Consider the following 12,598-nt stretch of genomic DNA (forward strand, 5'->3'; position numbering starts at 1 on the left):
GTGTATCAAAACTGGTTGAAGAGAGAATAAGTGATCTGGAAAATGGATCAAAAAAAAAAAATCCATACTATAAAAGTATAGGGGAAAAAAAGAAAATACAGAAAGCATTTAACAAACATGCAAACTGTCAACTGGAGGGAAGGGGAAGGGTTTAAAATTAAAACAATGATAATAACAAAACAATCCTTAGTACTAACAAATTTTGGAGCTGTGTGATGTTACTTTTGTTGTTCTATTTGAAGGGGAGGACTTCTCTTTTAAAAAACTCAATTATGCATTTAAAAATACATTGGAGAGAATTGTGAAGCTGGGTTCTTGTCACCATTCTGCTAATAAGTATACTGTGGGCAAGTCACTTATCTCTTTGAAGCTCTCTCATCTGTAAAAATGAAGGTGGGTTTAGGCTAGAATATCCCAGATGGTAGCAGGCTGGCAACTACTGACTTTCCATTTACTTTTTCCCCTGTGCACAAAGCCAAACAAAACTTCCTGGCATCCCTCAAAGTTAATGTAACCTCATGATATAGTTACAGCAAAACAAAAAATGTAGGCAAAAGTATCATAAAACCTTTCAGGTAAAGCCAATAATAAACCTCCTCTGGGGAGTCAACTTATATCAACACCTTGGACAGTTTCAAAAGGAAGACCCACCCAGAAACAGCAGACCCTTCAATTTGGGTCCCTTCTCACAAGCCCAATTTGATGTGCAAAAAAAAAAAAAAAAAAAAACCCAAAACACAGGAAAAACCTTCTATTTGATTAAACTGCTGGGAGCTGAATGATTTACTGTTTCAACAGGTAGCACATCCTTATATCTATAATTACACAGATCTAAAAGGTTGGTGATTTATAAATGCAACATTCTAAAATGCATAATAAAAACACGTTTCATACAGGAGGATAGAGTAGTGACCTAGAGTCTACAAGCATGTCATAAAAATGGCTAAAGGAACAAGGGATGTTTAACATGTTAAAAAAAAACTTAGACATTTCTCAAATAAAAGAGCTTTATAAGATTAAAATTATGAGAGCTTATATAATCCATATATGTTCAAAAGGTAGGACTAGAGTTGTTGGAAGATGAGTCTCAAAACAAACAAATAAATAAATAAATAAACAGTTCCAAAAGAAAAACAGTCTAGTAACAAGTACAACATTATTTCATATATTTAAGCAGAGGATAATATCATAGAAAAGATTCTTGAAGTGGATGAAATCAAACTATATCACTAATATTTCCTTCAACTTCTAAGAGCATCTGATTAGAAACAAGGTTATTTTTCCTCTCAGACTGAACTTTCCAACAAAATTATACAAAATACTCACTCCCTGAATTAAAGACTGCAAGGGCTGATGGGGGTGGGAAGAGGTGGGTAGAGGTGGTGACAATCAAACAGCACTCGTTAGATAACAAGGACGCTAAGGAAGGCACTCCTATACTATGTGGGAGGATATATATTCTAGACTTCCTGAAGGATTTCAAAGGTTAATTACAAGTCTAAAATTTATAACTTGAAACACAGAAACCAAATTGTGGCTAAGCCATCTGTATTTATAATATCTAAACTCAAAGGACATTAAATACCAGAAGACAATAATGATATGAGCCAACTTTAAAAACTAGAGTGGAAACCAGATTTTTTATGATCAATCATCTGGGCTTGATCTGACATGTACTTCATAAAAGACAAGAATATTACTTGTTTTTCCTTAATCCTATGCCATAATGCAACATAGCTCTATTGGGAAAGAAACAAAATTCATCTACCCTTTATTTTCCTTACAGTGCAGAACATACTATCTTGAATATCCTTTAATCTTAAGTGCTTGGAACCAGAAGTGTTTTGGATTAGACTTTGGAATATCTGCATATGCATAATGAGCTATTTTGGGAATGGAACCCAAGTCTAAACATGAAATTCACTTATGCTTCTTATACCCCTTATACACATAACCTGAAGGTAATTTTATATAATATTTTTAAATAATTTTGTTCATGAATAAATTTCATGGTGTGGAGTTTTTCACTTGTGGCATCATGTTGGTACTCAAAAAGTTTCAGATTTTGGAGCAATTCAAATTCGAGTCAGGGATGCTCAACTTGTATTAAATCTTCCACTATTAAAAAAAGCTTCCCTCAGAGAAATGGTAGACTTTAAAACCAAATTTTTTTTTTCAAAAAAGTTCTACTTGAAACACTAGTTTCTAAGGAACCTAAGAAAGCTCAAATATAAAAGAATAGGCAAAGGGACTTATTTACTAACAAAGCTATCAACACTCACCATCTGAAGATGTTTTCCGCTTATTAGTCTCTGCCCAGGCAGGTACTCCTCCCATCGCATGCTGAAATCTAAGCAAAAATACTTTTTAAAAAAATATTGTGAGGGCTAGGGTTGGCTCAGCAGTAGAACGTTCGCCTAGCATGAGCAAGGCCCTGGGTTCAATCCTCAGCACCACATAAAAATAAATTAATTAATTAAAAATATTGTATCCAACTACAACTAAAAAATAAATATTAAAAAAAATATTGTGGGGCTGGGGATGTGGCTCAAGTGGTAGTGCGCTCGCCTAGCATGCGTGAGGCACTGGGTTCGATTCTCAGCACCACATAAATGTAAAATACAGATATTGTGTCCACCTAAAAAAAAAAAACTAAAAAAATTAAATAGTTTTTAAAAATATATATTGTGATAATCACTGTATATTCATAGAGCTTGATACATTTAAAAACTAGTTTAGAGCACCCCTGAGAGAACATACAGACTTTCTTCCACAGAAGTTACTACCATCAAAAACAGAAGTTATCTTTACTCACAAGGAACAGTCTCTCTCTTTTTTTTTTTTTTTACAAGGAACAGTCTCACACTGCTTATTTTGAAACTTGCAGGAACCTCTCCCCACCTCAACTAGCAGATACAGGACACCTGGATACCTATTTGTTGTTAATTTATGTCTAGTCATATGACTATTGTTCATTTCAAAACATCTTCGATGTCAGGACTAATTAAAGAAGCTATAATACCAATGTATGTAACTGAACAAGTCTGAAAAAAAATGACCACATTGGTAAGAATATAAAAAACTTCATCTCATATCATTAAAATAAAATGGGAGCATTTTCCTCTATTATAAAGTAAGCTTTAAGAGAAGCATGAGGATGAACACTGAAAAAAAGAGAGAAGCGTGCTGGCTGTATTCTGAACAACTAGTAAGTGAAAGAGGACAAAAAGTCATTGCAACTTTTTAATGCAGAAAAACAAACTAGCCCAAACTAAGCCAAGTAGCCATAAAAAAAAAAAAAAAAAAAAAAAAGCAAAACTATTTTCAGAAAATACAGAAAAGGCAGCACAGAACTGTGATTCTTGAAAGAAGGAAGATAAACAAGGTGAGCCCTACCAATACCAGGAATTTTCCCCTGATGGCATTTAAATTTGGGGTGAGTCAAATCCCCAGCCCTGTTTTGTATTTTATTTAGAGACAGGGTCTCACTGAGTTGCTAAGCACCTCGCTTTTGCTGAGGCTGGCTTTGAACTCAGGATCCTCCTGCCTCAGCCTCCAGAGCCACTGGGATTATAGGTATACACCACCATGTCTGGCCTTTGATGGCATTTAAGACCCTGGCACAGAACCAAGAAAAAGGATTGACTTGAAAGAAGCTACTCTGAAAAGAGCGAGAGAAAGAGCTTGGGAAATCTGCATAAAAGTCCAATGACAACTCTTCTGAATACTAAGCTCCACACTGATAAAATGAGCTTCATGAGGTCAGGCAAAGAAGTACAAAGGGGCTAAGTCACACAGAACCAAAGGCCAGACATTCAAGTTGCAACCAGCTAGAGGGAAAGTCCTTACTCAACACTCAGCATTCAGCAGATATCCCAGAAAGACCATACCTTAGTAGAGGGACTAAACCAGCCAAGAGTAAGCACCTCCCCCTAGACCTGCTTAAAAACAAATCTTGAAAGAATCAAAGTGATCTGTAAGCCAATTAAATGCCTGCCAAGACAAATAGCAAAAAATAACAAAGCCCAGAATTCAACTTGCTACACATTCAATAAAGAAAAACATGAACTATAACAGAAGAAAATCAGACAACAGAAATAGAAATAACAGACATGACAGATTAGCACTCAAGAATAGCACTCAAAGATTTTAAAATATAAATAATATATCAAAGCATTTAAAGGAAGTATGAACTATAATAAACTATCATATAAAGTAAAATAGAAAGGTTTCAAGCTGAAACTATCCTCTAAAGCTAAAAAAAACAATATCTGAAATAATCAATTTGCCAGATGAGTTTAACAGATTCAAAAGACTACATTCTGTATCATCTCATTTACAGGACATTCTGTAAAAGGCAAATCTATAAGGTCAGAAAACAGATCACTGTTTGTCAGGAGCTAATAGCATTATAAGTAGAGGAGAGAGGGTTGACTACAAAGGAGTATTTGACACCTCTGGGTGTGACAGCTATGTTATACATATTGATTCCCTACCTTAACTGTGATGGTGCTTAAATGACTGAACATACTTAACAAATTCTATGTTATACTGCAGATTATGTATCAATAAACCTACTTTAAAAAAACAGTATGCATGAAGCCCTGCAATAAGTGAAAAAAAGATTCTGCAGTGTGCCAAGTGTGAGGTCACCAGACTGTGATATAGCTAGCCCTGAAGAAGCTCTAGGCCAGAAATTACTGCCCCCAGGAGTGGAGCCCCATGAAGTATTCAACACAGTGCCAAATGCAAAGGACCAGATTAGCTGGCCCCAGCAGTCTACAGTGCAAAGGGTAGGGAAATGGGGCAGTCAGACCTGCAAACAGCCATTTGGAGGCCTTCAGGGGAAAGAGTGGGTCTATTTCTGTTCTTACTTCTTTTACTCATTCTTTCAACCCTTAAATATATTCATTTTAAAAATCTGTTTCAAACTGCCACCTCCCCAAAAAGGGATGATAATGCAAAGAACCTCTAAGAACATAAAATAATGTAAAGCTTTTTAATTTTTTTAAATTTGTTAAGCTTGAGTTGGAAGTATCAAAATCATTATTTTAAAAAATGTATACATCCTAGCTCTAGTCAACTTTTAAAGAGCCTAGAAACAATAAAATCCTCATAACATTGACTATACTCTAGATATGATTTCCCACTGAAAGGAAGCAAGGTTCCTGGGAAAACAGGCTGATTCAGGGCAGGAAAAGGACAAAGTAAACCTAGAATACCTTTGAAGCCAGAAAGGATAGGAAATATGAACACAAGAGCCAACTACGAAGGGCTCCTCCATAGGCCAGATCTGGAAAATTAGAGCAAAGACCTATGACAATATTTGATTATAACACACTGAATAAATAAAATCCCATGAATCCAAAAGAAAATCAGTGAAATCCAGAGGGGAGGGGAGAGGGGACTTCTTTTCAAAAGATCAAAAGAAGGCCCACCATTAAAGTAGAATGAGAAACAGAGTATAAGACCATAATTTGCAAACTAAGTACACTAATACTTACAAACAGATAACTGGACAAAACAACACACACAACAGAGCTCAAAATGTCTAAAACCAACTCACAAAGACCCATACATTCCAAAATAAGACCACAAGCAGTTAACAATATGCAGACTTCTAATAACTTGTCTGGCTTAAAAATTCTGAACAATTCCCTACTCAAGACCATAATTTTTATATTAACTTCTACCCTAAATTTATCCCTATGGCTAACCTCAGGCCCAAATTCCATAAACATCCTGCCGGAATTCCGTCACAGACACTGAGACTCTCAAAATGGTGCTTTCTCCTGTTCAGCAAACTTAATAAAAACCAACTCCATGTGATCAAAAGGCTTCTGTTATCAACTATGTATGAGCATTTCAATGACAGAAACAGAAAAAAACACCATTTTGCTACCCTTAATGTAATAACTACTTCAGGCAATAATAATTATCAATGTTTTAAACCCTTAGGTGAGTTTCTGGGTTCATTCAATGCCCAAGAACCTCACATATTATTTGCTAATTGGAAAGACGAGGTTAAGACTTTCAAAACAAAGCTATCTATTGGTACAAAACCTGCAGTGATAATGCTTTGCATTATTGGTGATGCAAATAATAGAAATATTAGTAATATCATAGTACACATCACCTTAACAAGATTCCTGCAAAAATGTTTCAGAAACCCAGATAATGGAAGATCTCCACAATGAAAAAAATAATCAGACTGGGGAGGAGAAAATGGGAAGTTAACTGATTAATGGATATAGGATGATGAAAACATTTGGACACCACAATGAAGAGATCATTGTACAATATTGTGAATATACTAAGTGACACTAAATTGTGCACTTTAAAATGGTTACATTTCTTAAAACTAAAACAATAAAATAGTTACATTTATGTGAACTTCACCCTCAATGAAAAGTCAGAAAATAAGACTATGAGACATTCTACAAAACATGCCTCAACATTAAAAACAAAACAGTATCATGGGGAAAAAAAAACCTAAAAGATGGAATGTACTGGTTTAGGTTAAGAGAGATTTAAGAGATGTCAAGTCAAAATATAATGTATGAGCTTCATGAGAACTGAAGAAATTAATACTGGCTGTCCATTAACTATTAATTTCCTTAGGTGTAGCAATAATATCGTGACTATGAAGAAAAATCTCTTTAAACTTACGTGATGCACACTGAGGAAACTGGGGGCAAAGTGCTGCCTTATCTGCAGCTTATTTTCAAATAGACTGGGAAAACACACACCAAATACATAATATAAATATGGCAAATTTGTTTGAAAAATCAGTGTACAAGGTTAACAGGTGTTTAAATACAATACTGTCGCAAAGAGATGGTTTATTATATAAAAATTAACAAGCAAGTTAACAATATTACTATTGATTATGTTTAGATGATAGCATTTCAAGTTTTCTTTCAAATTTTCTTTGCATCTGTTGCATTCCCATCCCCTAATACTGACAAGTAATCACTGCTTCCAACAGCAATGCTCCTACTGTTTCATAATGGAAATGTAACTATTGAAGAAATTATTATAGTCAAAGATGGAACAAACCCCAAATAAAATGCTAGTTACATACTTCTTGATAAATCATATGAAAATGGATACTTACTCTTCTTTCAGTCTCTTCTGAAGTTTATCTTTTGAAAGTTTACTTTCAGTTGCATTTTTCATCATATCTTTCCGAAACCGATTGTTCACCATGTCAACCCTATAAAACACAGAATGACATATTATAAACAATTTTAAGAGTCATTATAAACTGGTGCTGCCTTTAGCATTTTGAGAAAACACTAAATGGAATCTGTAAGATGGATTTGTAAGATGCAGAACATCTCGCATATATTTTTCTCCATTCTTCCTCCTTTGACGTCTTCAATATTTTAAATCATCTAGCTTACCCTATGGAGAGCTGGAATTTCAGAAAACTCTTCACGTCTTCTCTACATACATATACCATTCTCTAAAATAAATCCCAGGTAAGTCAAAGAGTTAAGTGTACAAAAAGCAAATCTTAAAATACTATGAAGGAGCTGCACACGGTAACATATGCCTATAACTCTAGCAATTCCAGAGGCTGAGGCAGGAAGACAGCAAGCTTGACACCAACCTCAGCAACTTATAGACCCTGTCTCAAAATTTTATTTATGGGGATGTAGCTCAGTGGTAGAGTGCCCCTGGGTTCAATTCCCAGTACAAAAAAAAAAAAAAAAAAATGCCATCAAGGAAAAATATAGGCAAACGTCTATCTTTCTGATAAAGAACATTTTACTATTAAAACAAACAGTAAGGGGCTGGAGTTTTAGCTCAGTGGTAGAGTACTTGCCTAGCACCTATGAGGCATTGGATTTGATCCTCAGCACTACATGTAAATACATAAAACAAAGGTATTGTGTCCGTCTACAACTAAAACAATATTTTTTTAAAAAGCAACAATAAAAATAATGAATGAGGGCTGGGGTTGTGGCTCAGCAGTACAACGCTTGCCTAGCACGTGCGAGCCCTGGGTTCGATCCTCAGCACCACATAAAAAAATAAAATAAATAAAATTAAAAAGGTGCTGTGTACAACTACAACTAAAAAATATTAAAAAAAAATAATGAACGAAAAGTTTCACAAATCTCACTTATCTAAAAATTTAAAACTTCTGTGCACAGAAAGCTGAGGGTAAGCCTACAATAAATGAGACACATAACAGTTTGAAATTCTCAATATTTAAGAAACTTGACATACTAAGATCATTAAAAAACAGCCTCCAATAGATGCATATAATACAAAATACTTACAGGAAATGCCTGTGCCACCATAATGCACCAGTTAAAAAAAAAATATGGCGGAAAAAAAAAAAAGAAATGCCAGTGGCTAATAACAGAAACATTACAGGGCTGGGATTGTGGCTCAGTGGTAGAGTGCTCGCCTAGCATGCATAAGGATCTGGGTTCGATCCTCAGCACCACATAAATGTAAAATAAAGACACTGTGTCCACCTAGAACTGAAATATTAAAAAAAAAAAAAAAAATCTCACCACAAATATCACACTGAAAAAGCTGGGAAGAAACAAAAAACAATCACTGCTTTTCAAAACGGACTTCAAGGGAAAGGAAAACTGGTATGCAGTTTGGTAGTATTAATCAAGTCTTAAAAATATCTGTGCTCTTTGATCAAGTAATTCAACATCAAAGAATATTTCTTAAGAAATTAATTTAAAACGCATAAAGTTTATTTATAAAGATGTTTATATCAGCATTGTTATTAAAGGGAAAAGTAAGGAAATCTGTCCATCCAACAATAGGTACATAAATTACAGTTGGCTCACACAACAGGCTACAACATAGCCACTTAAAAAATGTTGATAAGGGGAAGGAAGAAAAAGGAGAGAGGTTGGGAATAGGAAAGTCAGTAGAATGAATCAGACATAACCTTCCTAGCCTTGTATGTGAATACACAACCAGGGTAACTCTGCATCATGTACAACCACAAGAATAGGATCCTAATAGGATCCTAATTACTCTTATGTATAACATTATAAAATTTGCCAAAATACATTCTACTGTCATGAGTAACTAAAAAAGAACAAAAATAATTTTTAAAAAGTTGAGAAAGGTCTTTGTGATAAGTGGGAAGAAAAATTGAAAGCATTCCCGCTAAAAACCAGAATAAGACAGGGATGCCCTCTTTCACCACTTCTATTCATTATAGTCCTTGAAACTTTAGCCAGAGCAATTAGACAGACGAAAGAAATTAAAGGGATACAAATAGGAAAGCAAGACTCAAACTAGCACTATTTGCCAACAACATGATTCTATGTTTAGAAAATCCAAAAATCTTCACCAGAAAACTTGTAGAATAAATGAATTCAGCTAAGTAGCAGTTAGATATAAAATCAATACCCATAAATCAAATGCATTTCTATACATCAATGATGAATCAACTGAAAGAGAAATTAGGAGAACTAATTTCATTCATAATAGTCTCAAAATAAATAAATAAAATACTTGGAAACCAACCTAAGAAAAGAACTGAAATACCTCTACAATGAAAACTACAGAAGGAAATTGAGGAACGCCTTAAAAGATGGAAAGATCTCCCATGCTCTTGGATAGGCAAAATTAATATTATCAAAATGGCCATTCTACCAGATCTGTTATACAGATTTAATGTAATTCCTATTAAAATTCCAATGGCATTCTTCATAGAACTAGAAAAAGCAATCACGAAATTCATTTGGAAAAACAAGAGATCCAAAATAGCCAAAGCAATCCTTAGCAAGAAGAGTGAAGCAGGAGACATCACAATACCAGATCTTGAACTATACTATAGAGCAACTGTAACAAAAACAGCATGGTATTGGTACCAAAATACACAAGTAGACCGTCGGTAGAGAATAGAGGACACAGAAACAAACCCACATAAATGTGGTTATCTCATACTAAACAAGGTACCAAAAAACATACACTGGAGAAAGCCTACTTAACAGATGGTGCTGGGAAAACTAGAAATCCATATGTAACAAAATGAAATTAAATCTATCTCTTGGGCTGGGGTTATGGCTCAGCGCTCACCTCATACCTGTGAGACCCGGGGTTCAATCCTCAGCACCACGTAAAAATAAATAAGTGAAATTAAAAAAAATAAATTGTGTCCAACTACAACTAAAAAATAATTTTTTTTTTTTTTTAAATCTGTATCTCTCACCCTGCACAAAAAAAATCAACTCCAAGTGGATCAAAGACTTAGGCACTAGAACATGTGCTTTATAGAAGAAAAAGTGGGACCAAATCTCTACCATGTCGGCTAGGAACTGACTTCCTTAACCAGACTCCTAAAGCACGAGAAGTAAAATCAAGAATCAATAAAGGGGTGGACTCAAACTAAAAAGCAAAGGAAACAATCAATAATTTAAAGAGAGAGCCTACAGAATGGGAGAAAATCTTTACCACACACACCTCAACGCACTAATTTCTCAAAAAACACCAAATAATCACCAAAAAAACCCCAAATAAACCAACTAATAAATGTGCTAAGGAACTGAACAGCCACTTCACAAAAGAAAAAAAAATTGATCTACAAACACGAAAAAATATTCACCATCTCTAGCGATTAGAGAAATGCAAATCAAAACTATTCTAAAATTTCATCTCCCTCTAGTCAGAATGACAATTATCAAGAATACAAACAATAAGTGTTGGTAAGAATGTGGAGGGAAAAAGAAACACTCATTCATTGCTGGTGGGATTGCAAATTGGTGCAATTACTATGGAAAACAGTATGAAAATACCTCAGAAAACTCAGAATGGAACCACCATTTGACGCAGTTATCCCACTCCTCAGTGTATACCCAAAGGACTAAAATCAGCATACTACAGTGATGCAGCCACATCAATGTTTGTAGAAGCTCAATTCACAATAGCTAAACTATGGAACCAACCTAGATGCCCTTCAACAGGTAAATGGATAAAGAAAATGTGGTATACACAATAAGAACATTACTCAGCCTTAAAGATGAATGAAATTATGGCTTTTGCAGGTAAGTGGATGGAGTTGGAGAATATCATGCTAAATGAAGTAAGCCAAACCCCAAAAAACCAAAGGCTGAATATTTTCTCTGATAAGCGGATACTGATCCATATTGGGGGGAGGGTAGAAGGACTTTGGATTATGCCGAGGGGAATAAGTGGAGGGGTACCAGGATGGGAAGGACAGTGGAATGAGATGGACACCATTACCCTATATACATGTATGATTACATTACTGGTGTAACTCTGCACCATATTCAGCCAGAGGAAGGAGAAGTTGTGCTCCATTTTTGTACAATGTGTCTAAATGCATTCTACTGGCATGTATAATTAGAACAAATTTTAAAAATAATTTTTTTTAAAAATGGGAAGAAACATTTGCCAATATGACTTTATGCACAAATAAATTATCAAAGTAAGTAGACAGTACATTTTCATCTACAAAAGTACATACTGTGTGGGCTAGCTTTCTTTTAATCCTTTACTAGGTTTCAGACACTGCACTAAAAATTTTACAGGCACTATTTAATCAGAACAGCCTCTGATAATACTTACTATAATTATGTTCATCTTAAAAATAAAAAGGCAGGTTCCAAAATTGTCCATGGTTCAATTTGGAACTGGACAATTAAGGAAGCAAGCTCAGCTCTAACTCCAAATACTGTTTTTTTTAGTTGATCTATACTGCACAAAAGACACAGAAGAGAATGCCAACACGTAGTTCTCTCTCAAAAGGACCTGGTTCTTCCAAATGTTCATCAAATCTTCACATACTCATATATTTTTAAAGAGAAAGATTTTAAAAACCTACAGAATTACTTTTGAAGTTTACAGACAGATTCTGAAAAAAAAGTTGGGCAGCTTACATTTCCTCCTCATCATCTTCTTCATCTACCCACACCGGCTGCTTCTGAGGGGGGAAAGAATCTTTTGCTTCATTCTCCACTTCAGAGTCATCAGAGTCTTCATGCAAGTGAACCTACAGAAGACAAAATACCTTCAAGCACTGGGTTTTTCTCATCCCACACTCACCCATGCCTTAAGTGATTTGAACAATGCTTTGTTTTTATGACCCTCTGATTAAACAATTGGAAAGAATGCTACCAAAACAAATGCAGGGGGGCAGAAGCAGAAAATAAGATCAGGGAATGACACCTCCAGCTAGACAAGCAAAGCAAGCTGGAACAGTTAAGGAAAGCAAGTGAACATGCTGACGGAAAAAGAAAAAGACTATAGCAGGCAAGAACAAAGGGTAAGTTAATAGAGGAAGAAAAGAGCAGGAGAAATGCCCAAAATACAGAAATTACAAGTCCCAAGGCAGATTAGAGTTGAAGATAATAAATATCATTTAAGTCTTATCTCATATTCTTAGGCACATTGCTTGTTTCCTCTTACCCATTCTTAATCCCACCTCTTTAAAAAACGTTATACCAAACCATCAAATCTAAATCTAGACCATAAAAATCCCCTTTAAATTGTTTGAGCTTTCCTCAACCCATGACAGCAATATCCCATTGACTTCTACCTGCATTACTACAGTTCAATATGCTTCAAAGCCCAACAAACCCCACCTCTG

At 35.0% G+C, this 12,598-nt stretch overlaps 1 protein-coding gene across 1 annotated transcript in view; it reads right to left on the reverse strand.

The window, feature by feature from the left end:
- Utp18 (UTP18 small subunit processome component) overlaps positions 1–12,598 on the reverse strand; it is a 36,176-nt gene that overhangs the window by 22,220 nt on the left and 1,358 nt on the right. The window contains exons 2-4 of the mRNA XM_027924757.2: positions 11,889–12,001; positions 7,118–7,216; positions 2,283–2,350 (exon numbers count right to left, since the gene is read on the reverse strand). Coding sequence (XP_027780558.1) covers positions 2,283–2,350; positions 7,118–7,216; positions 11,889–12,001 — 280 coding nt within the window. The remainder of the gene's footprint in view (positions 1–2,282; positions 2,351–7,117; positions 7,217–11,888; positions 12,002–12,598) is intronic.

Source organism: Marmota flaviventris, chromosome 17, assembly GCF_047511675.1.
Source record: "Marmota flaviventris isolate mMarFla1 chromosome 17, mMarFla1.hap1, whole genome shotgun sequence".
Lineage (NCBI taxonomy): Eukaryota > Metazoa > Chordata > Mammalia > Rodentia > Sciuridae > Marmota > Marmota flaviventris.